Source organism: Orycteropus afer, unplaced genomic scaffold (assembly GCF_000298275.1).
Source record: "Orycteropus afer afer isolate SDZICR_OR568_19922 unplaced genomic scaffold, OryAfe1.0 scaffold00151, whole genome shotgun sequence".
NCBI classification, from domain to species: Eukaryota; Metazoa; Chordata; class Mammalia; order Tubulidentata; family Orycteropodidae; genus Orycteropus; species Orycteropus afer.
Genome location: NW_006921738.1, coordinates 1,049,051 through 1,074,383, shown reverse-complemented (window position 1 = coordinate 1,074,383; position 25,333 = coordinate 1,049,051). Strand labels below are relative to the sequence as shown.

General features: G+C 37.9%; 1 protein-coding gene across 1 annotated transcript in view; it reads left to right on the top strand.

The window, feature by feature from the left end:
- The window catches only part of EPYC (epiphycan), a 43,328-nt gene that overhangs the window by 2,255 nt on the left and 15,740 nt on the right, over window positions 1-25,333 (top strand). Inside the window, exon 2 of the mRNA XM_007946119.2 lies at window positions 22,921-23,092. Coding sequence (XP_007944310.1) covers window positions 22,921-23,092 — 172 coding nt within the window. The remainder of the gene's footprint in view (window positions 1-22,920; window positions 23,093-25,333) is intronic.

Genomic DNA, 25,333 nt, shown 5'->3' with positions numbered 1-25,333 from the left:
GGTTGCCATGAGTCAAGAACCAAGTGCACCACAGCTAACAACCAGACGTTATTAAGATGCTGTGTGCCTCTGTGAGTTGATTCCAACTCATAACAAGCCCTATAGGACAAAATAGAACTGCTCCACAGGGTTTCCTAGGCTACTACATGTAGATGTACTATAATGATAAAATCATGCATTTGAAAATCTAAACTGAACATAATTAGATGATATTTGCAAGGGAGGTATGGTAGCAAAAACCAAACCAACTAACCCACCACCTACCAAAAAAGAAATCCAAAAATAAAAACAATAGAGTATAAATAAGATGACATGGGAAATAAAATTCAGAAGAATTTTATCTCAAATCTTGATATATTCTTCACATAAAATGGTTTACAAATGGACAAACAAACAAACAAACAAAAACACATAAAACTCTGTATAGTTAGACCTAAAATAAAGCTGGTGTGGTGAATGGATTCTAGAACTTAGTTGCTTATGACATAAACATTTTGAATCTGGTCTTGGAATTCCAGAATCTGGTTACTCCTGATGAATTTACTAATATCATCTTTGTAAGTTAAGGTCAGTTGTTCCAGATGTTTTTAATCCTATGTGACACTTTCTTACTGAACACTGGGAACACACCCTTATAAGTTACAGTTGATGAAAAATTCATGCCAACTGAAGCACATGGTGAATGGTGAGATCAGATTCTTAATTTTTTTTTTTTTTTTATCTTTAGTGCCACGGATATGGTACTGTCTATTTTAGCCTTAAATTTATCTCATCTGTAGGAAAGCAACATTATATTATAAAATTATAACATTCTAAAATATATGTCAGTTTGTTCCTTATAAATTAAAACTGGTTTAGCCTTTGATTGATTAATCCTTAAAGTCTTTGACATGTGTGGTAGGCAGAATTCTAAGAAGTCCCTTAAAAGACCCATCTCCTGGTAGACCTTGTGTAATTCTTGAAAGCATGAATATGTTGGAATAGCATACCTATGATAAAGTTATGTTATATGGTACATTTTACCTTAAGACAGGGATATTCTCTAGGTGTGCCTGACCCAGTCTTTAAATTAGGGTATTGAGGTCAGGGAGGAGATTTAATCATGAAAGAAACTAAATACAAGGGAAATTCTGCTTGTGGCTTTGAAGATAGATATGAAAATAAGGAATGCAGGAGGTGTCTAGGAAATGAGAAAGGCTGATAGCTACCAGGAAAACGTTGCTTCCTTGCTTTAGTCTTAATATAATTGCTTTTACATAATTGCACCAAAAATGTGTCTGTGCCATCAATAAAAACAAAACAAACAAACTCATTGCCATCAAGTTAATTTCTACTCATGCAACCCTGCAAACAACACAGTAGAACTACTCCATAGCGTTTCTTGGGTGTAACATTTATGGAAGCAGATCACCATGCATTTCTTCTGTGGTGTCACTGGATGAGTTCAAACCTCCGACCTGAAGGTTAGTAGATGAGCACAAAGTGTTTGCACTACCCAGGGACCTCTATGTCATCACTATACATCAAGAAATGTTATCCTACAAGTCTCACTGGAGCTCTTGACTGTTTTTACAGTGGGAGGAGTGTGGTGGGCATTTGTAATAACACCACATAATGCTCTTTATAGGAGCTCTGGTGGCATGGTGCCTAAGGCACTTGACTCCTAACCGGAAGGTTGGTGGTTCAAACATACCAGCCACTTCATGGAAGGAAGACTGAGCAATCTACTTCCGTAAAGATTTACCACCTCAGAAACCCAAAAGGGGTCACTACCACTCAATGGAATCAACTCGATGGCAGTGAGGTTTTTTTTGTTTGTTTGTTTAATGCTCTTTATAAGGACAAGCAGGAGAAATTTCTCTCAGGACTCAGTGTCAGAAAGGATTGTAACTTCAAAGAAATTTATTTTTTACTCTCTGGTGGTGTAGTGCCTAAGGCATTTGACTGCTAACCAGAAAGCTGGCAGTTCAAACCCACCAGCCACTCCTGGGAAGGAAGACTGGACAATCTGCTTCTATAGAGACACTGTCTTGGAAACCCAAGGAGAGGTCACTATGTACGAGTCATGATCCTCTAGACAGCAGTGAGGTTTTTTTTTCTTTTTTTTTTAATATAACTTGCAACTGACTGTGTTTGTCATTTTGCCTTACCTTCTCAGAAACACAGAGCATAGTTTTTTTTTTTTTTGCTTTTTGGCTCATTCTTCCCTGCTTTCATACACTTTTTCTTCACCTTTATTTTCCTGTCACTCTAAACTGTTTCTGAAGTTATATTGTGTATGACCATGTATGTTTTTAAAATTACCTCATAACCTCTCTGGAAAGAGGTGAGGCATGTAATCATAAGTAAATGACAACAACAACTAACAAAGGATATCAATAATAGTAGACTAATAAGTAGTTTTTTGCATTGGGTATGTTTTCTTGATAATACTCCTCAAATTATCTTAAAACTTGAGACCAATTCTTCTTTATCATGGAGAGAAAAAGGAGTGCCTACATTGTTTAAAATCATCCTCACAAAGGAAACTGCCATTGAAATAAATTAATTCAGCATGGAGGGGAAAAGAAGTTATTTAGCAATGAAGAAGCTATCAGGTTTCTCAAAAGAATGGCAATTAAATTTGGCAGAGTTTTAAGAATAGGGAGAAAACTCAATGAAAGCAAATTAGCAATTAATATTTGAGGAATAGATTCTTTATATGTATCATCACAATAATTTGGTGCTATGCAGAATGATTTTAGAATATATATGGATGTCGCTGTACCACCAGAAAGCAAGCAGAATCTAGTTAGTTCTGGGCTACCTATGAAAATCAAAGTCCACTTTAGATAACAGCATATATAAAGCCTCCAAAAACCCTCCATTGTCATTGAGTCAATTCCGATTCAAAAAGACCCTACAGGACAGAGTAGAACTGCTTCATAGGGTTTCCAAGGTTGTGAATCTTCATGGAGGCAGACTGCCTTATCTTTCTCCCCTCAGAGCAGATGGAGGGTTTGAACCTGTAGTATTTTGGTTAGCAGCTGAATGCTTTAACCACTATGTTATCAGAGTTGCTTGGTGTATAAAAAGGGTCTTAAAATCACGTTATCTAAATATAATAAATTGGTATAGATTTTTAATTCTATTTAATAGTTTGCTCAAAATTATCTGTATATTTTCTGAACAAAAAGTATTTAAAATCATTTGTACTATTTATTTCCTCTAGTGACAATGGACATGGCATATAAAGTTATATCTTTATATTTCAAAGTCTCACCTTAGCCACTTTATACATTCCAACCACATGGTTTACATGTAAAATACCTCTTATTGTAAAGAGACTTCAAGTCAATCATCCTGAATATTCTTTTCAGCATATGGGAAAAAAAAAAGATAAATAATCTTCCTCTTCACTGAAGAAATTATAGAGGCAGAGAAAGAAGAACTTTGCTGATGAGCTTTTCACATGGTTGGTTGATGGACTTCCCATATGCTTCTTTTAAATACAGTGTGGAGTCCACTGATTCTTCTTTTAAACTATTTGAAAACATTTTAAAATGAAAGAAATAAGGATGATAATTATATTGTCTAAGTACATAAGGGGGAAAAGGATATTGATAGTCTTTACTAGTGAATTTTTTGTTTTCATGTATTAATTATGAGACCTTGAACATAATTTTTACAACTATCCCTTGAAAGAAAGAAGATATTATTCTACCCATGTAATAAGAATAACTGAGTATCACACTTTTGTCCAAGGTTATTCAGTTAATAAGTTTTAGAGTAAAATTTTGACCAATTTATTTTGATGCCAAAGCAGAGAGACTTTGGTACCAAAAAGCTTCTGTTATTTTTCTGCTTCTTTGATCTTTACTCCTTTTAACAGTATCCAATATTGAGGTTCTCTCTGCAATGAAGTAATTTCATTATTAGAAATCAGAGAAAGAATTTTCAAGTAATTACAGTTAACATGTTATTAAAGCATCTCTTTTTGCTGTCAAAGTATTTAAGGGAGAGGGAGGTAAAATGATCCTTCTGTACTGAAAGAGACTTTGGCAGAAATATGAGGACTTAGCAATCCCTGCCAAACACATTTCTTCCTCACTTTTTCCAGTTAAACAGAAAATAAGATACAGCTTTCATGGCCAGGTGTTCATGGTCACATTCTTTTAGATAATGAATATGATCACTGAAATAAAACTGAGCGTGAGGCTCATGTTTCAAGCAGAATTCCATTGCTCTTAACATATCTACATGCCAGTGTGAGAGACACGTAAGAATACATCTTTGATAAGCCGGGCTGACAAGCTCAGACTCCTTTAACACATTTGGAAACCAACAGTTCATAGGACAGTAATGACAAAATAACTTCAAGATTTATTATCAACTGTGTAGAAAATTTGGGAAAAAAAAAGGCCAAAACTCAATTTTATTTAATGAAATCTCAGTCTGTGCTTGAGTGAAAAAGCAAATACCATCCTGACTTTCAAATTAAAAAAAAAAGAAAAAAAGAGAAGAAGAAGACAATGACAACAAACCAGTAATTTATGTACTATTTGCTGATGGCCTGCGATTGCTTGTCAGGACTAATAGTCAGTCACCAGGTGGATTCTTGCTGTGTCAATTATTTTAGGAAGAACTTTACTCCCAATTTCTGCCTTTCCCCAAGTGCTAAACCATAAACACATACACAAACTTGAAGGAGTGTTGGGAAAGACCATTGGATTTGTGTGTTACTCATTTATTTGACTATTTCATTATTAGGAGGTAGTTTGAATATACCATGGGCTTCCAAGGAGGGGTCACTATGAGTCAGATCCGACTCTACAGTGGTGAGTTTATGGACTTCCAGAAGAATGAACAAATCTATCTTGGAAGAAGTACAGCCAGAATGTTCTTTAGAAGTGAGGATGGTGAGCCTGTGTCTCATGTACTTTGGACATGCTATCAGGAGGGACAAATCCTTGGAGGACATCATGCTTAGTAAAGTAGAGGATCAGTGAAAAAGAGGAAGACCCTCAAGAAGATGGATTGACAAAGTAGCTGCAACAAAACAATGTGCTCACATACAGTAATGGTCATGAGGATGGCACAGGACGGGGCAGTGTTTTTTCTGCTACACAAAGGGTCACTATGAGTTGGAACTGACGCCATCACACCGAACAACAACAAAAGTGAGGTTTACCACCACATCACTCATTCAGCTAAGAGTCATTGAGGATTATGCACTGGTAATCAGGGAAGTTTTTATGGGAGGAATGGGATTTGGCCTGTAATAAAGCCTAAACCCTCCGCTGTGCTTGGGTTCATTTTAGACTCACTCACCAATATTTCATGGAAACCAGGGATTGGGATTATGCCCAATCCCTTCTTACTTCCAAGCAATTCACAGTTATAGAAGCAATTACAACACATTAGAAATATTTACTTTTATTACTTAGTAAATGTAAGTAAGCGTAAGATTTGTAGTTATTTGTTGGGATATTGGTTTCCATGAGTTTAGTCACAAAATACGTATGTTGAAAATAATGTCCTAAAATCTGTCATCAATCCTGGATCTGACACTGATCTGAGATATTTATTTTATTAGTGTCGTTATCCACTAACTTTTCTGAGCAATATTTAAGGTTATTTGCATAAATAAATCCTATAATGTGCATATAAAAATATACATAAAGCTATAAAGACACATATACATAGAACAGTTTATGTGTTATATTACATAATAAGATACAAAATGTAAATTAAGAAAGTAAAGGAAAAAATAAAAATTGGGAATGTAATACAAAGGCAGGAGTAAAGTGCATATATTAAAATGCATATTATTTTATATTATAATACACATAGGTATATATAACATTGATGTTTTTTACTAGACAATAAATGTTGGGACTTAAGAGATCTCTACACATGCTCCTTCTGTTCCCAATCTAAGTTCAGAAACAACAGAGAAACAGAGATGGGACGCAGACAAATGGAACTCAGAATGCCACCTTTATTACTGGTGAAAAGCTAGATCAGAGTAGATTCAGGATAAGACTTAGATGTGAACAAATATGAGCTTCCTAACACAGAACATCATCAGAGACTATCCCATCAGTTGCAAGAAAACCTGGACAACTACAAGGCTCAGAACAGAACCTGCCCAGTACATTTTAATGCTTGGAGTGGTAAAACAGAATATATGTTCTTGGCAGACAGACAGGAAATTCTACAAAGAGAAGATGAGCCACCTAAGCCCAGTTCCTTCTCCTACTCACCATCAACCTAGTCATTGTGCCTCCTTTGGGAAGAGTGAGTGAAGCGCCAACAGCAGATACATCCACTTCTCAAGATGCTTTCTCTGTAAACCATCAGGTGTCACCATTAAGTCCAATACGGTTCTCCCTTTCAAGAAAGGAAATAAGCTCATTTTCAAGAAAGCTATGCTCCCACCTGTATAAGACCAACCCCCTCATGACAACCATCATTCTTAGATGACCTTCTGGCATTATAGACTTCGGCCTCAAGTTTTTGAAGGGTCAGAATAGTACAATTATGTCAACTCATAAACCTCTCTTTCCCTAAGTTTAAAATATAACTCTCAGTTCTACATTTCATCTCAAATTAGTTCAAGCCACCTTATTTACTACAGCCTATGAGAAGTTTTGATATGAAATTAAGTGGTAAGTAAATATACTCCAATAATACAATTTCCCAGAAACATAAGGATGATATAATGTTTTCTAGGAAAAGTATGATATTTTTGAGGAGAAATTGGAGATTACAGATCAACACCTCTTCCAAATTAAAATTAAAATTTATTTCCAAGAGATTAGAGCACAAAATAAAGTCTTGCCTTATGATTTAAATGTCTAAGAAATATGCTTTCCAAATTTTCCCCTCTCAATTCATGTTACTTCATCTCAATTAGAGAAATTATTTGTGCCTGGGTCAAGCAGGACTCTTTCAGTAACTAAAATCTGTGTGGGACTCTTATCAGTACAGGTGCAGTTCTTCAGTGACATATAAATTAATTAGTTCATTATCAAATCTCCCTTGGCCTCAGTATAAAGAGAACAAAGCATTGCTTGCACACAAATATTATCACAAGACTGGTCCTTCCTCCATCAAATTAAAGAATATATCAATCATAAATTCCTAAAATAGTCATTCTAGGCAAATTATACTCTTGGAAACCAGTACATAGTGTTGTCAGAGACTAGAGTAGTGACTTGATGGTACCTGAGGAAAGAACATTATTAGGCTATCTCTAGTCTAGAACCTATAAACCCAAATGCAACTTGGAGAAATTTCCACCAGGTGCTAAATTATGGCACTGTATTAAAAACCAGAAAACACCAAACCACCAAACCTGCCCAATTGATTCCGACTCATGGTGACCCCGTGTCTTACAAAGTAGAACTGAGCTCCATAGGGTTTTTTTCTCGGCTGTGGTCTTCCAGGAAGCAGATTGACAGGCTACGTGCCCCTGGGTGAATTTGAACTGCCTACCTTTCCTAGCAACATAGCACAGATTATCTATGGCGCAATATCTTACTATTTCTAGAGCAGCTGTTCTCAAAGTTTGGTGCCTGGACCAGCAACATCAGCAGTATTTGGGAACTAGTCAGAAATGGCAATTCTCAGGTTCCATTCCAGATCTACTCAATCAGAAACCCTAGGGGGTGGGGGGTCAGTAGCAATCTGTGTTTTAACAATTCCTCTGGGTGTCTGATGCACCAAAGGTTTGAGAAGCACTGAAGTAGAAAACCTACCCCTCATTCAAGGTCTCTTCTCTCAGAGTTGCAGTTGAAATAACCCGGTCTTCTTGCCACAGTGGTGGCGAGTCCAGTTACCAGTTCTTACCTGAAGTTTCTCTTTGTTCCTGCATATTGAAAGACTTTTTGCTTCTGTTTTCCTGCTAAGTCCCACATTTCCGGCACTTGAAGCTCCACTAACTGTCAGGTGGCTGATTCGCCTGAGTAAGAATTTCCAGCTGGGGCATTCTCTAGGAAGAACGCTATGTCCCCCAATAGCTTCCATTCCTACTTCTTCCAATGAAATTCAGAAAATCTGCCTCCTAGAGAATTTCCCCCTTCCCCACATTTCTTTCAGCTGGAGAGTCAAACTCAGCAGATTCTTGAACTGAAGCTGCTGTGGATGTTTCTGAAGTCTGTGCCCCTGGAGGCCTAGCAAGAAGCAGCTCTGCCATACCCTCTTTGAAACTTTGTCAATAACTGAATTCCTCGGGACTTGATTAGCATTTATGTCTTCTACATTCTACATTCCAACATATCCTTACAGAATGGGTTGTCCACTTATTGCAGTGGCTCTCAACCTTGGCCACTTATTTGAATCACCTCTGAAGCTTTTAAAAATATCAGTGCCCAGGCTGCACCCTTGAGCACTAAAATCTGTGTCTCAGAGGATGGGACCTAGGTTTAATTTTTACTTTTCTCAGGTACTATTTCAGTGTGGCTTAGTTGGTTTTTTTTTTTCCCAATATGTTTCTTAATTTGGTCTCTTAAATTTTCTAGTACTTTTGGCTGTGTGGGCACCTTCTAGTCTTTTAGTTATTTCCTCTTTTCTATTTGATCCAGACTTTAGTTTTTCTATTTTTGTTGTAGGTGCTGATGAGTTGATACTGAGTCATAGTAGTGCTAAATGACATGGTAGAACTGGCCCATGAGGCTATAATATTTATGGAAGCAGATCACCTGGTCATTTTTCCCCCACAGAGCTGCCAATAGGCTTGAACCAACTACCTTTTGGTTAATAGCCAAGTGCTTAACCGTCGTGCCATTAAGGCTCCTTTTTTTTTCTAACATAGTCCTCTATGTTTGTCCTATGACATCTTCCATAGTGACAGATGTAAAATCAATAAATTATGATTCTGAACATTGTTAGGATTTTGAACATTGTTCAAAAATATCCCAGAAACTTGAATACTTCTTCGCTGGAGAGAATCCTATGGTGGACATGCTTTCCCATTATACTGATTTCTAAACCCAGGATTAGATGTGACCTGTTATTGGTCCTGCCTCACTCTCCATTAACATGCTTAAATTTCACTGGACTTTTCATAATTTTACTAATTTGTCATTCTTGCTCTCCACGGAAAAATTCTGATAAAGACTGCCCTGAGTTTCTAGGGCCAAAGGGTTACCTTGTGTTTGTTAAAGTCCACACACACAGGCACTGAAATAATTAAAAAATTATTGCTTTAGCCCTAGGTCCTTGATATTGTCATCCATAACGAGGCACAATTATGGGTTTATGATGTCAACTCAGCCCAATATAAGATACAAGTAAGTTTTTGTAGGCTATAAAAGATAGTCATAATGACAGTGTATCAATTCCTCTGCTAACGTTTAAAATGGGCTTTAGAGTTAAATGGTATGTTTGCAAACACATACTATACTCAATTTCTTAACATATACAAAAAGGATAACAAAAAATATATCCAGAAGATTTTGAGGTTGGGTCAAGTCTTTTCACAAGTGTATTTTCTTTTGAGTTACAATATCAAAACTGATTTAAAACAAAAATATGAAAGAGATCAAACATTGGACATTTAGCATTAAAATTCTATTATAACTGTTGAATCTAGAACATATTTAAGATTAAAATAATAATCAGATGAGGATCAGTAAATATTGATAGCAGAGAGAAAAATAAAGATAGTGGCCAATCAACCACTAATTTATATTTTCCTATTAATCTATCAATTGGCAGGTGGTTTCAATCACATCAATGGCTGTTAACTGTCACGATATTTAAAGGTTTTGATTAGATAGAAAACAGCTCTTCCTCTGCTATATGCCATTATGGAGTTGACTTACCCAGACTCCTTTATTCTGGTTCTAGGTCATCAACACCTTTTGGTTATAATTTGGCTTCCCAAGTGATACTTCCTATAGAGAATGTATTGGTGGCAACAAAATGATTCATGTTGATTTTCTGGTTTAATAACATCTTTGAACTTGCTTCAAGTAATTTTGACCCTAAAGGATAAAGCCAGGTTTCTAAACTTGTGAAACTTTGCAAGAATTTATCACTGATACTGAATAATGGAAAAAAATTAATGTGATGATTATCTCTTTCACAGGCAACAAACTATCATCTGGTTCGTTCCAGAGCATTCTCTGTTATCACACATATTACCTATTCAGAATGCCTATATTTGCTATCCAATAATATAGTCATCATCATCGTTATCATAAGTGAAAAATACTTTTATGGAGAGAAGGTCTACAGGTTAAAAGGCATAGTTTTCTGTGCCATGCTGTCATACTTTGCATCTCAATAAAGGCTATGTTTGAAGAAACAATTTTCCATTTGTTGAGATGGGAAAAAATGAAACTTAAAACAATAGGAACAACCATAAAGCACTGAATTACTCCATCAAAAAATCAAGAGCTAGAGTTTAGAATATTCCAAATATCTTGATTTTCATTTAAACTTCTTTGTTTTCAGTAACTGTGACTGGCTTCCTCTATGCCTCCCTTCCTCCAGCTCTGTGCTCATGAGATTAGTGATTTCAGCCTACACTTAATTGTCCTTCTGGCATTCCTACTTGGGGAACTGAGCGAGTAAGGGGAAAGGGAACATTAACTGACTTTGATTTTAGATAATGTTCCTAAATCCTTTGCCAAAGTTCCTACCGATATTATTTGGAGACACTCAATTAGGACTATGTGATATATTCTGTGAGGACTAAGGTACTGGAAGCTTATTAAATTTCTGTAACATAATGGGATGATGATGAATAGAGTCCTGAATAAGCTGGGGTAAAACTAAGGTAGAAAATGTTTCTGGCAACTGAAAATGAAGTATTGCCATATTCTGACAATAAGAAGAAGGAAACAAGAAAATAAACATGGAGACAAAGAAAAAAATACTGAATCCCAGAGGACACACAGACTAGAGAGGAGTATGTTTGAAGGAAACATTTACGTAATTAACACTTGTTTCTTTTGGACTGACTTTTTCACTTAAGCACTGCATGTAACAAAAACAGGTAGTAATCTTTAGAGTCTGAAATTTTTGAAGAGTTGTTGTTGTTGTTATGTGCCGTGGAGTCGGACTGACTCATAGCACCCCTTCCTTGGATTTCCGAGGCAGTATCACTACGGAAGTAGATTGCCCCGTCTTCCCTCCGATTTGAAGAGCAGCCAGCCATTAAAGAGAAGTCACAGTGCAATGGGTAATGTGTTCAGCTGCTAACCAAGAGGTTGGAGGTTTGAACCCATCAAAGTTGTGTGGGACAAAGATGTGGCAATCTGCTTTTGTAAAGATTTACACCTTGGAGACTCTATGGGCCATTTCTACTCAGTCTTAAAGGGTCACTATGAGTTAAAATGTACCCAACAGCAGTGGAATTGCTTTTTTGGGTTTGGTGACCATATTTGTGAGAGAGTAAAAATTAAAGTAAATAATAGTAATAATAAAACCCACTAAAGACACACTCGTATCATTCTATTGACAGATTGAGTGATGAGAACAAATGTGGAGCATGCCTATTTGCTTTCATTGGCTTGGACCACACGTGACAGTTACTTCTTCTCACATTAATTAGCTAGAACAGGCCATATAACCCAACCTAAATTCAAGTGTAGTGCAAAATGTACTTTAGTTAAATGCCTAGGAGAAAAATGAGACAATTGGCTGAATATGTAAAATTCTGTCACCCATAACTTTTAACTGGGCTAATGTTTCATTCCAACATAATACGTACTCCTCACAAAAGTGAGAGAAAACTATAATACATGCTGATTGGGATTTACATTCCATCTAGTTCATGTTATGCAATATTGTTCAAATCAGTCATTGCTCCTATTAAGTCATTGGCTTTGGTACAGTCTTCAGCTGTCAGACCATGGGCTAAATTTTACCAACATAATGAGTAGTGATTAGATGAATGATGCCAATCAAAAATTACATGAAGTTTAAAATATGAATAAGGAAATGCCATTTATGAATTTACAGAGTAGCTGTTCATTTTCCAGTAACCATAATTCTCACTTTTCCTACCCAGAGCATCTCTTTCTCCCAACAAAGGGACCTATGAAGCTGCATTATTTAGCACAATTTCACTTGGTTGAACATAGAATCAAAATTAGGGAAGTTGAGTAGCGCTGTGACAGTACTGATCAGATTCATAATCTTAACCTTAAAATTTAAAATCTGTGCAATTTTACTTAATCACTCAAACCTGTTTAAAAATCTACCAAACATGCTCAACTACTATACTTTCTTCATAGGGCTGTTCCAAGAATTAAATGGGGATCAATGGGAAGAGTGTAACAGTTTCTCATGCGTAGGGAGAACTCAATCAATGTCAGTTATTTTTATGTTGAAGTTATTTCATCCAGCCCATGATAAGATCCTGTGAAATTCCTCTTCTTCATGTCAGAGGTGGTCCCTTTCATGACAGCATTATTCAGTTGTTGTTGTTGTTAAGTGCCGTCGAGTCATTTCCGACTCATAGCGACCCCATGCACAGTAGAACAAAACACTGCCCGATCCCGTGCCAGCCCCACAATCCCTGCTATACTTGAGCCCATCATCGCAGCCACCATATCAATCCATCCCGTTGAAGGCCTCCCTCTCTTTCGTCGACCCTCCACCCTACCAAGCATGACATTCTTCTCCAGGGAATGGTCCCTTCTTACAACATGACCAAAATAGGTGAGACGAAGTCTGGCCATTCTTGCTTCCAAGGAGCATTCTGGCTGCACTTCCTCCAGGACAGATCTGTTAGTTCTTTTAGCAGTCCATGACACTTTCAGCATTCTCTGCCAGCACCACAACTCAAAAGCATCAACTCTTCTTCAGTCTTCTTTATTCATTGTCCAGCTCTCACATGCATACAAGACGATTGGAAATATCATGGCTTGTGTCAGGCGCACCTTAGTCCTCAAGGAGATATCCTTGCTCCTCAGCACTTGAAACAGTTCCTTCGCAGTTGACTTTCCCAATGCTACACGTCGTCTAATGTCCTGACTGTTGCTTCCGTTGGCATAGATTGTAGAACCAAGCAATGTGAATTCTTTGACAACCTCAATCTTCTCTCCATTTATTATGATGCTGCTCATTGGTCCAGTTATGAGGATTTTTGTTTTCTTTACGTTGAGATGTAATCCATACTGCAGACTGTATTCTTCAACCTTCATCAGTAGGTGCCTTAAGTCATCCTCACTTTCAGCAAGCAAAGTTGTATCATCTGCATATCTCGGGTTGTTAATGATTCTTCCTCCAATCCTGATACCACGTTTTTCTTCATATAGTCCAGCTTCTCAGATTATTTGCTCAGCATATAGATTGAATAAGTGTGGAGACAGTATACAACCCTGACGCACTCCCTTCTTGATTTTAAACCATGTAGTGTCCCCTTGTTCTGTTCGAACGACAGCCTCCTGGTCAAGGTACAGATTCTTCACGAGTACAATCAAGTGCTTGGGGATTCCCATTCTTCTCAATGTTGTCCATAATTTGTCATGATCCACACAATCAAATGCCTTTGCATAGTCAATAAAACACAAGTAAACATCTTTCTGGTATTTCCTGCCTTGAGCCAAGATCCATCTGACAACAGCTATGATATCCCTTGTTCCACGTCCTCTTCTGAATCCGGCTTGAACTTCTGGAAGTTCTCTATCAATATACTGCTGCAAACGTTTCTGAATTATCTTCAGTAAGATCTTACTTGCATGTGATATTAATGATATTGTTCTGTAATTTCTACATTCTGTGGGATCACCTTTCTTTGGAATGGGCACAAATATGGATCTCTTCCAGTCAGTTGGCCAGGTAGCTGTCCTCCAAATCTCTTGGCATAACTGAGTGAGTACCTCCAATGGGGCATCTGTTTGTTGAAATATCTCAATTGGTATGCCATCAATTCCCGGAGTCTTGTTCTTCGCCAGTTCTTTCATTGCAGCTTTGACTTCTTCCTTCATTACCATTGGTTCTAGATCATATGACACTTCCTGAAATGGATGAAGATCGATCAGTTCTTTTTGGTACAGTGACTCTGTGTATTCCTGCCATCTTCTCTTGATGTTTCCTGCATCATTCAATATTTTGCCCATAGAATCTCTCACTATTGCAACTCGAGGCTTACATTTTTTCTTCAGTTCTTCAGTTTGAGAAATGCCGAGCGTGTTCTTCCTTTTTGGTTTTCAGACTCCAGGTCTTTGCACATTTCATTATAGTAATTGGCTTTGCCTACTTGAGCTGCTCTTTGAAATCTTCTGTTCAGCTCTTTTACCTTTTCATTTCTTCCGTTTGCTTTAGCGATTCTCCGCTCAAGGGCAAGGTTCAGAGTCTCCTCTGTCATCCACTTTGGTCTTCTCTTCTTTTCTTGTCTTTTTAGTGATCTCTTGCTTTCCTCATGACATTTGTACAACTGTGGCAAGAGGCGGTGGAAAAGCTCAATATCTTCAGCCAAACCCAGGCCAGGAGTGGATTGTGGAACAGACCATCAACTGCTCATAGGCAAATTCAATTTGAAGTTAAAGACAATGAAAACAAGTCCAAGAGAGCCAAAGTATGATCTTGAATATATCCCTCCTGAATTTAGAGATCATCTAAAGAATAGATTTGATGCACTGAACACCAACGACCGAAAGCCAGATGAATTATGGGAAGATATCAAGAACATTATCCATGAAGAAAGCATTATTCAGTATTGTCCCACAAATTTAGTATTTCTCTCCTCTAGACAGTGCTGGTCACAGTAACAAACTTCTGTTCCCTGAATCCAAGTTTTCTTTGTTGTCTCACTTTCTTCTTATTTACTTTCTTCAATTTACTTATTCTTTCTTCAGTTGTATGATTATCACCAATGAACCAGAGTCAAGAAGCTGCTCTCAAGGACCTGTGGGGAGTGATAACTAAGGTTGTGAATGAGCTTGGCTGGGCCATCAAACCTAGATTAAGACAAGGGGAGTGATTTCCTCTCCTCATGCATTTTTAATATTAGATTTAGATCCTGAAACCAACCTTAAAATAAACTCAATTTGTTAAACTGGATTGAGAGATATCTCACTTTGACTGTTCCTGAGCTTATGTGCATCTATTGACAGTCCTTGAATTACAAACAAGTTCTGTTCTTAAGTCTGTATTAAGTCAAATTTGTATGTAAGTCAGAACAGTTAGGTAAGACTTAAAGCTAATGTCAGTCAGTTAAATGTTTGTCCCAGTACACACTATATATTGCTCCTTTCTATGCATTAAAAACTTAAAGAAGCATTCCAGATACATCAACATATTTCTAATGTAATAATACAGTAATAATATTTTGATCCATGTTACGAAGTATCCTCTGTTTGTTATTACAAACCATTTTGTGTACCTTGAATTTTTAACACTATAGGCTTTACAGGGATTCGTTTGTAACTGTGGGTCATACGTAAATCAAATGTTCATAATCCATCCAGGGATGGCCTGTATACTAAACATAAGCATTATTTTTCCTATTATAATAAAAAAATATATCTCCTCATTCTTTAATGAATACCAATGAGTCAACAAGGATCTCAGTGGTTTCATACTTTTACTTTTTACTTTTACTTTCTATCTCTTCAGGGATTTCTTGACACATAAAAATGAAGGAAAGATTAATAAAAATGTAACAATCTCTGCCTACATTGGAACATTACATCAAAATTGGGCATTTATTTTAGACAAAGAGACCATGAAGGAAGATAAGAGAAACTTTTAAGTCAGGACTGGTAACCAGAAATCTCTAAAGTTGACATGTGGTCATGTGTACTTCAGGGAGCATCATTCATGTAGAATTTTTATATGGATGATACCAGAATTGTGTGATGAAGTGGCTCTAACTCTAGATATTTAATTACATGTGTGCCTCAAATCTAGAGCCAACCTAACCTATAGCCTAAGTCAGAATCATAATAGTCAGCAGTAGAGTCAAAACCAGCACCATGAAACCAAGTCAAAGTTCATGTCATAGTTTTCTTTCCCCTTATGCTGGCACCTCCAAGAAAGATCTCTGGACAAAAATAGCACTGCTATTTTCACAGCTTCTCTCTTATACAGCTTTAAACATGTTAAAATGTTTTGTTACTCTGGTATTCAAAACAAACCATAAATTATACATAATTTCCAGTTTGTCTACTCTACACTAATTGAATAATACTCAACAGGATGACTACTAGGCTACCACTGGGGTAGGGACTGAGAATATAATGAGGACAGCAAAAGTGAGATAGAATATATGCCTTCAAAAAAAAAAAAAAAGTAAAATATTCACATATATAACAGAAGACCCATAGCAGTTAGCCTTTGCTCTATCAGAAACAACCTGAAATTTTAGTGGCTTAAAACAATCATTCACTTAGCTTCATTTTGTGGTTTACCAATCTGGGCTGTGCTGTGCATCTGGTTTGTGCTGGGCTCACTCATGCATCTGCAATCTCCAGCTGGGTTGGTTCAGGGCCTCCAACAGAATAGTCCTAGCTTGTTCATATGGTAATCAGGCAAGGTTGCTACAGAGCAAATGGAAATGTGTTGTTTCTGGAGATCCTCAAAGCTGACACAACTTCTTTCACATTATATTAAGAAAATAAAAATCACAAGGCCAAGTCTAAATTCAAGGAATGATGGATAGGCTCCATCTTTGAACTTTGGAGTTGAAAAGTCATATGGCAAAAGGACATGGATTTGATTCAAGGCATGGGGGAGGGGAAGATAAGAGCAACAATTCAAAAAATAAGCAAACTATCACAAATTTTCAATGGTAGAAATTGCTGAAAGAAGCAAATGATGCTTTGCGAGCCCACCAAGCATATTTTGTCTGCTAGGCAGATGATGAGAAGTTGCCCTGATGAAGTAACACTTGAACTGGATCTGAAGGATGAAGAAAGAGTGTATTAGATGGGAAAAGGAGGAAGTTCAAGGCAGGACTAATGTATGCAAACAGAAGACAGAAATGAGAGCACAAAAACTACAAATGGTCAGTGCAGCTTAATCACTGTCAACAAGTCTAAATCCTTCCTCTTATCCAAAATGCTAAAGAACTTCTGCAGGGCCATTGTTCTTGTCGTTCCTAAGCACTTGAAAAACCATTGAAGCATATTAAGCAGTGGTCAACATGATCAATTCTATCTTTTGAAGAGGTCATTTTGGCTTCAGAGTAAGTATATATTGGAGGACATTCCAACTTAATGTAAGTAGACCATTGTTGCAATCCAAGCAAGAGATGACAGTAACTTAGATTTGGGGATTTTGAAAGACAAAATAGTAGCATTGATGGATGTTTAGAAAGAAGGTAAGTGAAATGAGCAGTTGATCATGACTGAAGAAAATGCTAAGCACAGAAGTTCAATCTGGTCAATTACATAATTCTAGAGATTGGCAAACCTTCCATCCATTTACAAGTTCATTTATTCAATGATTCTTTGATTCATTCATGAATATAGGAAAGCTAATCAGAACAATTTAAACTAAGTAGTATTCTTTCCAAGGAGTTCTGGTGGTGTACTGCCTCATGCATTTGACTGCTAACCAAAAGGTTGGTGGTTGAAACCCACCAGCCACTATGAGGAAGGAAGACTGGGAAATCTACTTCCATTAAGATTTACCACCTCAGAAACCTACAGGGGGTTGCTATGAGTCTGAATCTACTTGACAGCAGTGAGTTAGGTTTTTGTTTTGTTTTGTTTTGTTTGTTTGCTTGTTTTGGTATCTTTCCATCATATGTTACCTCTTCATTGAGTTCTTTGTTGGAAATGTAGCTGCAGATGAAGTACTGAAGGGTATTAATTATCAAAAAGTAAGGCACAATGAGTTCAAAAAATTCAAACACAATGCTAAATAACAAGTAATTTATGACTGACAGATGTGATCACTGGTAGGTGAGTCAGCATATTTAACAAGAAGTCTATACTGAAGGGGCTCAGTAGCAAACAAGGCAATCAGGAAAAGTACAATGGCTGTTTTTGAATCTACAGTTGTATGTAATATAGAAAGGAGCTCTGGTGAAATAGTGGCTAAGACATTTGTCTGCTAACCAGAAGGTCAGTGGTTCAAACTCACCAGCTGTTCTGAAGGGGGAAGATGAGGCAATCTACTTCTGTAAAGAATTACAGCCTTACAAAACCAACAGGATCACTATGAGTTCGAATTGACTCAATGGCCATGGGTATACACACACACGCACACACATATAGTTACTCTTAAATTAAGACAAATAAATTAGGTAGGCTTAATGGTTGAGATATGGTTCTATAGATCATTTAGATGTGGCTTTTTACTAAGGGACAGATGAATTTAATTTAAAATATTTTTAATTAAATATCATGGTCATTTAAAGGAGTTCTGGTGGTATAGTGCCTAAAGCATTTGACTGCTAACCAGGTTGGTGGTTCAAACCCACCAGCCACTCCATGGAAGGAAGACTGGGCAATCTACTTCCTTAAAAGTTTACCACCTTAGAAACCCAAAGGGGGTCACCATGAGTTGGAATCAACTCAATGGCAGTGCACTGGGTTTTGGTTTGTGTGGTCATTTAAAATGGTGTTGAGTACTTTCATAGAGACTCTTCTATGGAGAATTCTACTAATCATTAAAGAATGAAAGTCTCTAGTTTTCTGCAGCATTATTAACAACAATATAAATATTGCTGATTAAAGCCTCAGTACACATAATCTGGTAGAAGCAATGCCACTACATGATTTTCTGCTTCGAGTCCTTATTTTTCCAGGGAGCAGGAGCCTAGTCTGAGACACATCAGATTATTTCAGTCTCTTTACCCTGGGATTGTACTGTGGCTCTGCGTTGCTTGCGTGGAGGCAAGGTTGTGTGGGTTGCAGAGCTGAGACAGGCCTGAGGACTGCTCTGAGGCACTGCTATCTCTCTAGGTTGGCATCTGCTGGGACTTCATTCTACCCAAATTACTGCATGTGGGCTATGCATTTGCCATGTTTGATATAGATATACTCTTCTATGAACACAGAATGTACTCCTAAACACAGTCTATTAGGTCATAAATTATGTTCTAAGATCAGGTAGACTAAAGAGCAGAAATAGATAACTCACTGCAAACCAATCAACTCACAAATGTACTTTGCTCTTACTCACTCAAAAATATATGTGACTGTAGTAAAGCCCCAGATCACAGTTATATGTACGAATGATCCTTCATACTGTATTATAAAGGTCTTTGTGTGGCATAAACGGTTAAGCACTCAACTGCAAGACCAAAAGGTTGGCAGTTGGAATCCACCCAGAGGCTCTTGAGATGACAGACCTGGCAACCTGCTTCTGAAAGGTCACAGCCTTTAAAGCCCTCTGAGCAGCTCTGCTCTGCACACATTGAGGCCCATGAGTGGGAATCAACCCTATAGCAACTAACAACAGTAACAGTGTATTTTTAAACTTAAGTGAAACATAATGAACAGTTTAAAAAGTGGATAGAGTAGGAAGTAAGACTAAAAAGTATAAAGCCAAAGAAGAGAGGAAAACAGAAAGAATTAGTGAATAAATCAGAGGCTTAATTACAATCAAATTTTAGTGTTACCAGCTTGAGAAAAAACAGGAGGGCTGTTTTCTGGCCATTTGTGTTTATGCCCAAATTCACAGTTCTGTAGCATAAGCATAAACGCCTGCCACACAGGGAGACAGTGCTCCTGTCTCTTTGGCCTGATTTCTTTGCACACTGCGTTTCACACCTTCATGTCCCAGGATAAAAAGATTGTTGTTGTTATTTGCCATTGAGTCGGCCCCGACTCATAGTGACCCCTCCTTGGGTTTCTGAGGCAGTATCACTACGGAAGTATGACTGCCCAACCTTCCTTCCGAGGAGTGGCTGGTGGGTTTGAAGCGCCAGCCTTCTGGTTAGCAGTCAAGTGCCTTAGCCACTATGGTACCAGAGATTAGAAGAAGAAAAAAGACAGAAACCTAAATCACTTCCAGTTAGTAGTGAGAATATATGGGTCTATAATGCATAAGGTTCCTAGGCCTAGCACTTCGAAGTTCCAAGAAACAACCAAGTCATTGCTGTGGAGTTGATTCTGATTCATCACAGCCCTATAGGAAAGAGCTGAACTGCTCCGTAGGGTTTCCAAGGCTGTAAATCTTTACAGAATGAGAATGCCACATCTGTCTCCTGCAGAGTGGCTGGTGAGTTTGAACTCAGATCTTAAGGTTTGCAGCTGAGTGCTTAAGCACTGTGTCAACCAGGGCTGCTTCTTTGAGGATACAGTCCTGGATAGCTGAAAAAACATTCATTTCCCTTAGTTTTAAAAGTTGTTCAGCATTCACACTTTATTAACAATTGAGCATAAGCAAAAAGTGTTTGATAAACACACAAAAGCTGTTTCTCCTCATTAAAGTGGATGACAAGTGAGATCTTACAGCTTCACATCAAATCAGTGGAAAAACAATTATGTGTAAAAAAGTATCTGCAAACATTTTTCCTACAAAGCTAAAGATTCAAGGCAACAGGTCTGGAATGTGTCTCTCCCTTTAGGCCCCCTCCAGTCCACGAAACATCTGTCTCAATTTCCGCTCCTCCTGAAGCCTCCTTTTGGTCTCCCTGCAAATCCATTCCTTCTTAATCTACCTCATTCTGATCCCACAGATGGGAACCGTATGTTTCTCTGTTTGAAGAAGTGAGCCCACTATCCTCACTGGAGATTTTAGGCCATATTTTCTCATATCTTCATGTAGGTTTCCAAGAGCACTAAATACTATATGATCTGCTTTTGGTTTGACTTCATGGCTTTAACTAAACATTAACACATTCGTTGATTCTTCTCAGCAGAATCTAAAGTGAGGCCTAGAGTTGTGAATTAGGTATGTTTTGGAAAAGCAAATTATTATTATTTTTTAAAAGTACACCTTAATAAGTACCTGTTGAGCATTTACTGTACTATAACTTATTATAGGTTCAAAGTGAAAAGGCATCAGTCAGAGTTTACATCCAACTGGTCCAGACAGGTAGGGAATGGTTGGAACTAAGAGAATACAGTGTAGGAAGGTTTGAAATAGAGAGGTGCAGAAACACAGAAGTAGGTACAATTGAGAAAAGTAAACTCACAAAGGAAATTTTAGTATTTCTTGAAAAGAGAATTTTCATTGGTGAAGCAATTATTCCAATCTGTCAAAAGCATCATTAAATAATTTACGTATCTTTAAGTCTCATGACTATCTAAAACATCTGGAAAAAATCTGTAAAATGGACCCATTTTGCATATGAAAGTAATGATTTGCATAACGTTTTCGCAATAAATAATTATAAAGTAAGTTAGGTATCCCTTACTTGTTAGGAACTAAGTAAAGAAGAAGGAGGGGGAACAAGTGTCCACACAGATGTGGTTAAGGGAGAGCCTGGGATTTAGGGGATGACATGAGGACCCTGAATCCCAAAGACTGGGCTCTGGATGTGGCCACCAGTTGGTATTGGGCAGACTTCCTAGCCAAGCTTACAAAGTCTTAAGGAACATAGACATTTCCTAAGTAAAGCAAAGGAACAGACATTGAACTCTCAGGGAGCTAACAGTAAGGGGTTGTTCTAACTGCAAACAGTATTCTTAGAAGCAACAGCTCATTACTTAGAATGTGCAAGTAAGAAAAAAAAAAGGAAATGTAATTTAAAATATCTCTGAAAAAATCATTGAGTACTTTTTCAATCTTACAAATGCTTCCTACTAAGTTTTCTAGGAGCTCTGGTAGCAGAGTGCCGAAGACACTATGACTTGACTGCTAACCAAAAAGCTGGCAGTTCAAACCCACCAGCCACTCCTTGGAAGGAAGTTTGGGCAATCTATTTCCATAGTGATATTGCTTCAGAAACCCAAGGAGGTGTTTCTATGAGTCGGGTCCAACTTGACAGCACATAACAACAAGAAGTTGTCTAAAAGGTCAATTTAAGATATCTATATATTTAGTTGATGAAAAAAAAAAATAGATTTACTGCCATTGAGGTGATTCTGACTCATGGAGACCTTCTTTGGGTTTTTGAGGTGGTAAATCTTTATGGAAGTGGCTGGTGGGTTTGAACCACCAACATTCCGGTTAGCAGTCAAGTGCCTTAGGTACTATGCCACCAGAGCTCCTTATTCTGTTGATAGTGTTTGTTATTCAAATAATATTAAATATTAAACAATATTAAATATTAAACAATATTAAAAATATGTGAGAAACTGCATATGACAATCAAATCACATTGTTGTTGTTGTTAGGTGCCGTCGAGTCAAACCTGACTCATAGCGACCCCTCCTTGGGTTTCCGAGGCAGTATCACTACGGAAGTAGGATTGCCCAATCTTCCTTCCGAGGAGTGGCTGGTGGGTTTGAACCGCCAGCCGTCTGGTTAGCAGGCAAGTGTCTTAGCCACTATGCTACCAGAGCTCCCACATAGTTGTTATTTATGCAACCAGGGCTTCCTCACATGTTATAGTTTAGTAAAAATGACACTTTTCAGTAAAAATTCCACTGAAGGAAGTACAACTTAATGGGAAGGAATAGAACATTTGAATCTGAGAAAATTAGGATTAAAAGGGCTGGAAAATAAACATAAATTTCTCATCAGTTGTTCTTATCTTTAAAGAGAATAAATAGTTTATTGAGGAAGGATCTTTTGAATCTTTCACAATAATAATGCATTCTTGAAATGCTAAATATTCAGAAAACAATATAGATTTTTACAAATCTATAACATGAAAAGGCATAAGGACATTAAAAAGAGCAAGAACACAAAAAAGAAAACAAAAACAAAAACAGGCATTGGAAAAGATCATTAAGGTTTGAGAAGACAAAAACAAGAAACACATGTGCCCTCCCAAGCAAGCAGGCCCTTGTCAGTGTGTTGAACTTCAGAGCAGGAATGCCCTCTTGTGGCAATGATAGATATACTTTAAATTTGTGTCATTTCCCCACTTGGTAATGAAAAAGGCTGCCTGATGCAACTCTGCTTCTTTCTCAGATTGAAATAGGGACAGTGGTGCCTTCAGGGAACAAAGAGCTCCTGACCCCACCACCATTGCCTAAGGAAGAGGACGGTGAAGAGGAGGAGGAGTCCACCCCCAGGCTGATCGATGGCTCTTCTCCACAGGAGCCTGAGTTCCCTGGTGTTTTGGGCCCCCACACCAATGAAGGTCGAGTACATCAAAGCCGAATTGTAATTAAGTCCTCTTGCACATCCCTCAAAACTGCCAACCTCTAACTTCACAGGGAACCAGCATGATACAAAGAAAAGTTCTGGAAGAAACTAGGTTTGAAGCAGGAGATGTACATGCATTTTTTATTCAAATATAAAGCGGTATTAATAACTCATCCTTGGTTTGATTATATATATATATATATATATATATAAAACCTAAAGATTTGTGATGAAAATATTTGTCTGGCATGCTTATGCAAAATCTTTGTTGTGGAATATACTCCTAGCAAAACAATAAGCTTCTAGGCCTCTGAGATCAGGGCACAGCAGCTCAGAGTGATGATGATCAAGGTGAGGATCATGTGGATGGGAGTAATATTTTACACTGATTGAGCACTTACTGTCTGTGAGCCATGATGTTCAGCAGTTCACATTACCTTTTTGACTATTACAACCTCCCTGAGAGGGAGTTAAGGAGCTCTAGTGGTGGCAGTACTTAAGGCATTTGACTGTTAATCAGAAGGTTGGTAGTTCAAACCCACCAGCCACTCTGCATAAAAAGATGTACCGCCTTGAAAACCCAATGGGGGTTGCTATGAGTTGGAACCCACTCGATGGCAGTGGGTGTGGTTTGGTGTTATTTTTGGACATGGGGTGGTAGGGGGGTGGGGGAGGGAGTTAGTAATCATATATCTATCAGTTCTGCAACCTGCACCGGGAACCAGCTCCCTCTTACTGGAAAACAGGCGCTTAGTCCAAGGAAGCAGCAGGGAGAGGCAGAGAGAGGAAAGCACCCATAACTTGAGGCTCCGATTTAAATGGCCTGAAGATGCATCTAAATTAGAGCCTTTTAGTTAATGAGAAGAAACTCCTAGTGCCAGATGTGATTCTATGAATTTCCTTTCTTTCTTTCTTTCTAGAATTTGTTAATGTTAACCTTGGGGATACTCAGGTAGCACTCAGCCTGGAATACTTTTGCACACATGGAGAAAGACACAGTGAAAAGATGTTGAAAAATGATCACAGTTTCCACTGCCAAAGTTTTATTAGTACTAAGTGTCTCTATACTCCAGATTCTGAAGATACAAAACAGATTTTCAAATGGCCACTGTTCTCAGGGATCTTTACGCCTAGTACAGGGAGTCAGACAGGTCAATAAATTTAGAGGCACTAAAGTCCTTGGAAGGAAGGTTGGGCAATCTACTTCTGTAGTGATACCACCTTGGAAACCCAAGGAGGGGTCGCTAGGAGTCGGGTCCAACTTGACAGCACATAACAACAACAGCAACAACTATGGACTATAGGTATTATAAGTCTGTATAGAATATACTGGGGAAATAAAAGTGAGAGGAGAGCAAGATAGTGTAGAAGTCTAAGAGCACCCTTAACTGAAGGGTTTGCAGTTCAAACCAACCCATCATGTCACAGAAGAAAGGCCTGAGGATCTGCCTCTGTAAGACTGCAGCCAGAAAACTCAAGAGAACTCGGTCCAACTCTGTAAGACACAGGGTCATTAGGAGTCTGATTGGACTTAACATCTTGGGTTTTGGTTTTGGATTTTTGAACTAGGAACAAGGGCATAGGTGTAAAAACAGAGTGTCTTGGAGCAATTAAGCATCCGTATCAATCCCTGCTCTGCCATTTGCTGCATTTACGGTATTGAGCAAGACATTTAATCTTTTTATGCCTCATCTAAAAAATGGAATAACAAATAATAAAACCTACATGGATGATCTGTGAGGACTTAATGAATGACTAGTGCTTGGCCCATAGTATGCCATACCAAAACACAAACTCGCTGCCATCAAGTGGGTTCTGACTCATAGTGAACCCCATTGACTTGTTGAGGTTGTAAATCTTAGGGAAGGAGACTGCCTCATCTTTCTTCCACAGAATGGCTGGTGGGTTCGAACTGTTGACATTTTGGTCAGCAGTCAAATGCCTGAACACTATACCACCTGAGAACCTTATAGTTAGTTAATATCAATATCCTACTATTAATGGAGGAGTTTATTCATCATAACTGTGCACTAGCTCTTTGAATAGTCCCACCAACACTATGTATTAGGTACTATTTTACCCATTTGATAGAAAAACTGAAATTGGAACATCCTATCCAATGTGTCCAGGATCACAGAAGTGGTATATAGTGGTGGAGTATATTGCCCAACCTTCCTTCTGAGGAGTGGCTGGTGGGTTTGAACCTCCAGCCTTCTGGTTAGCAGTCAAATGTCTT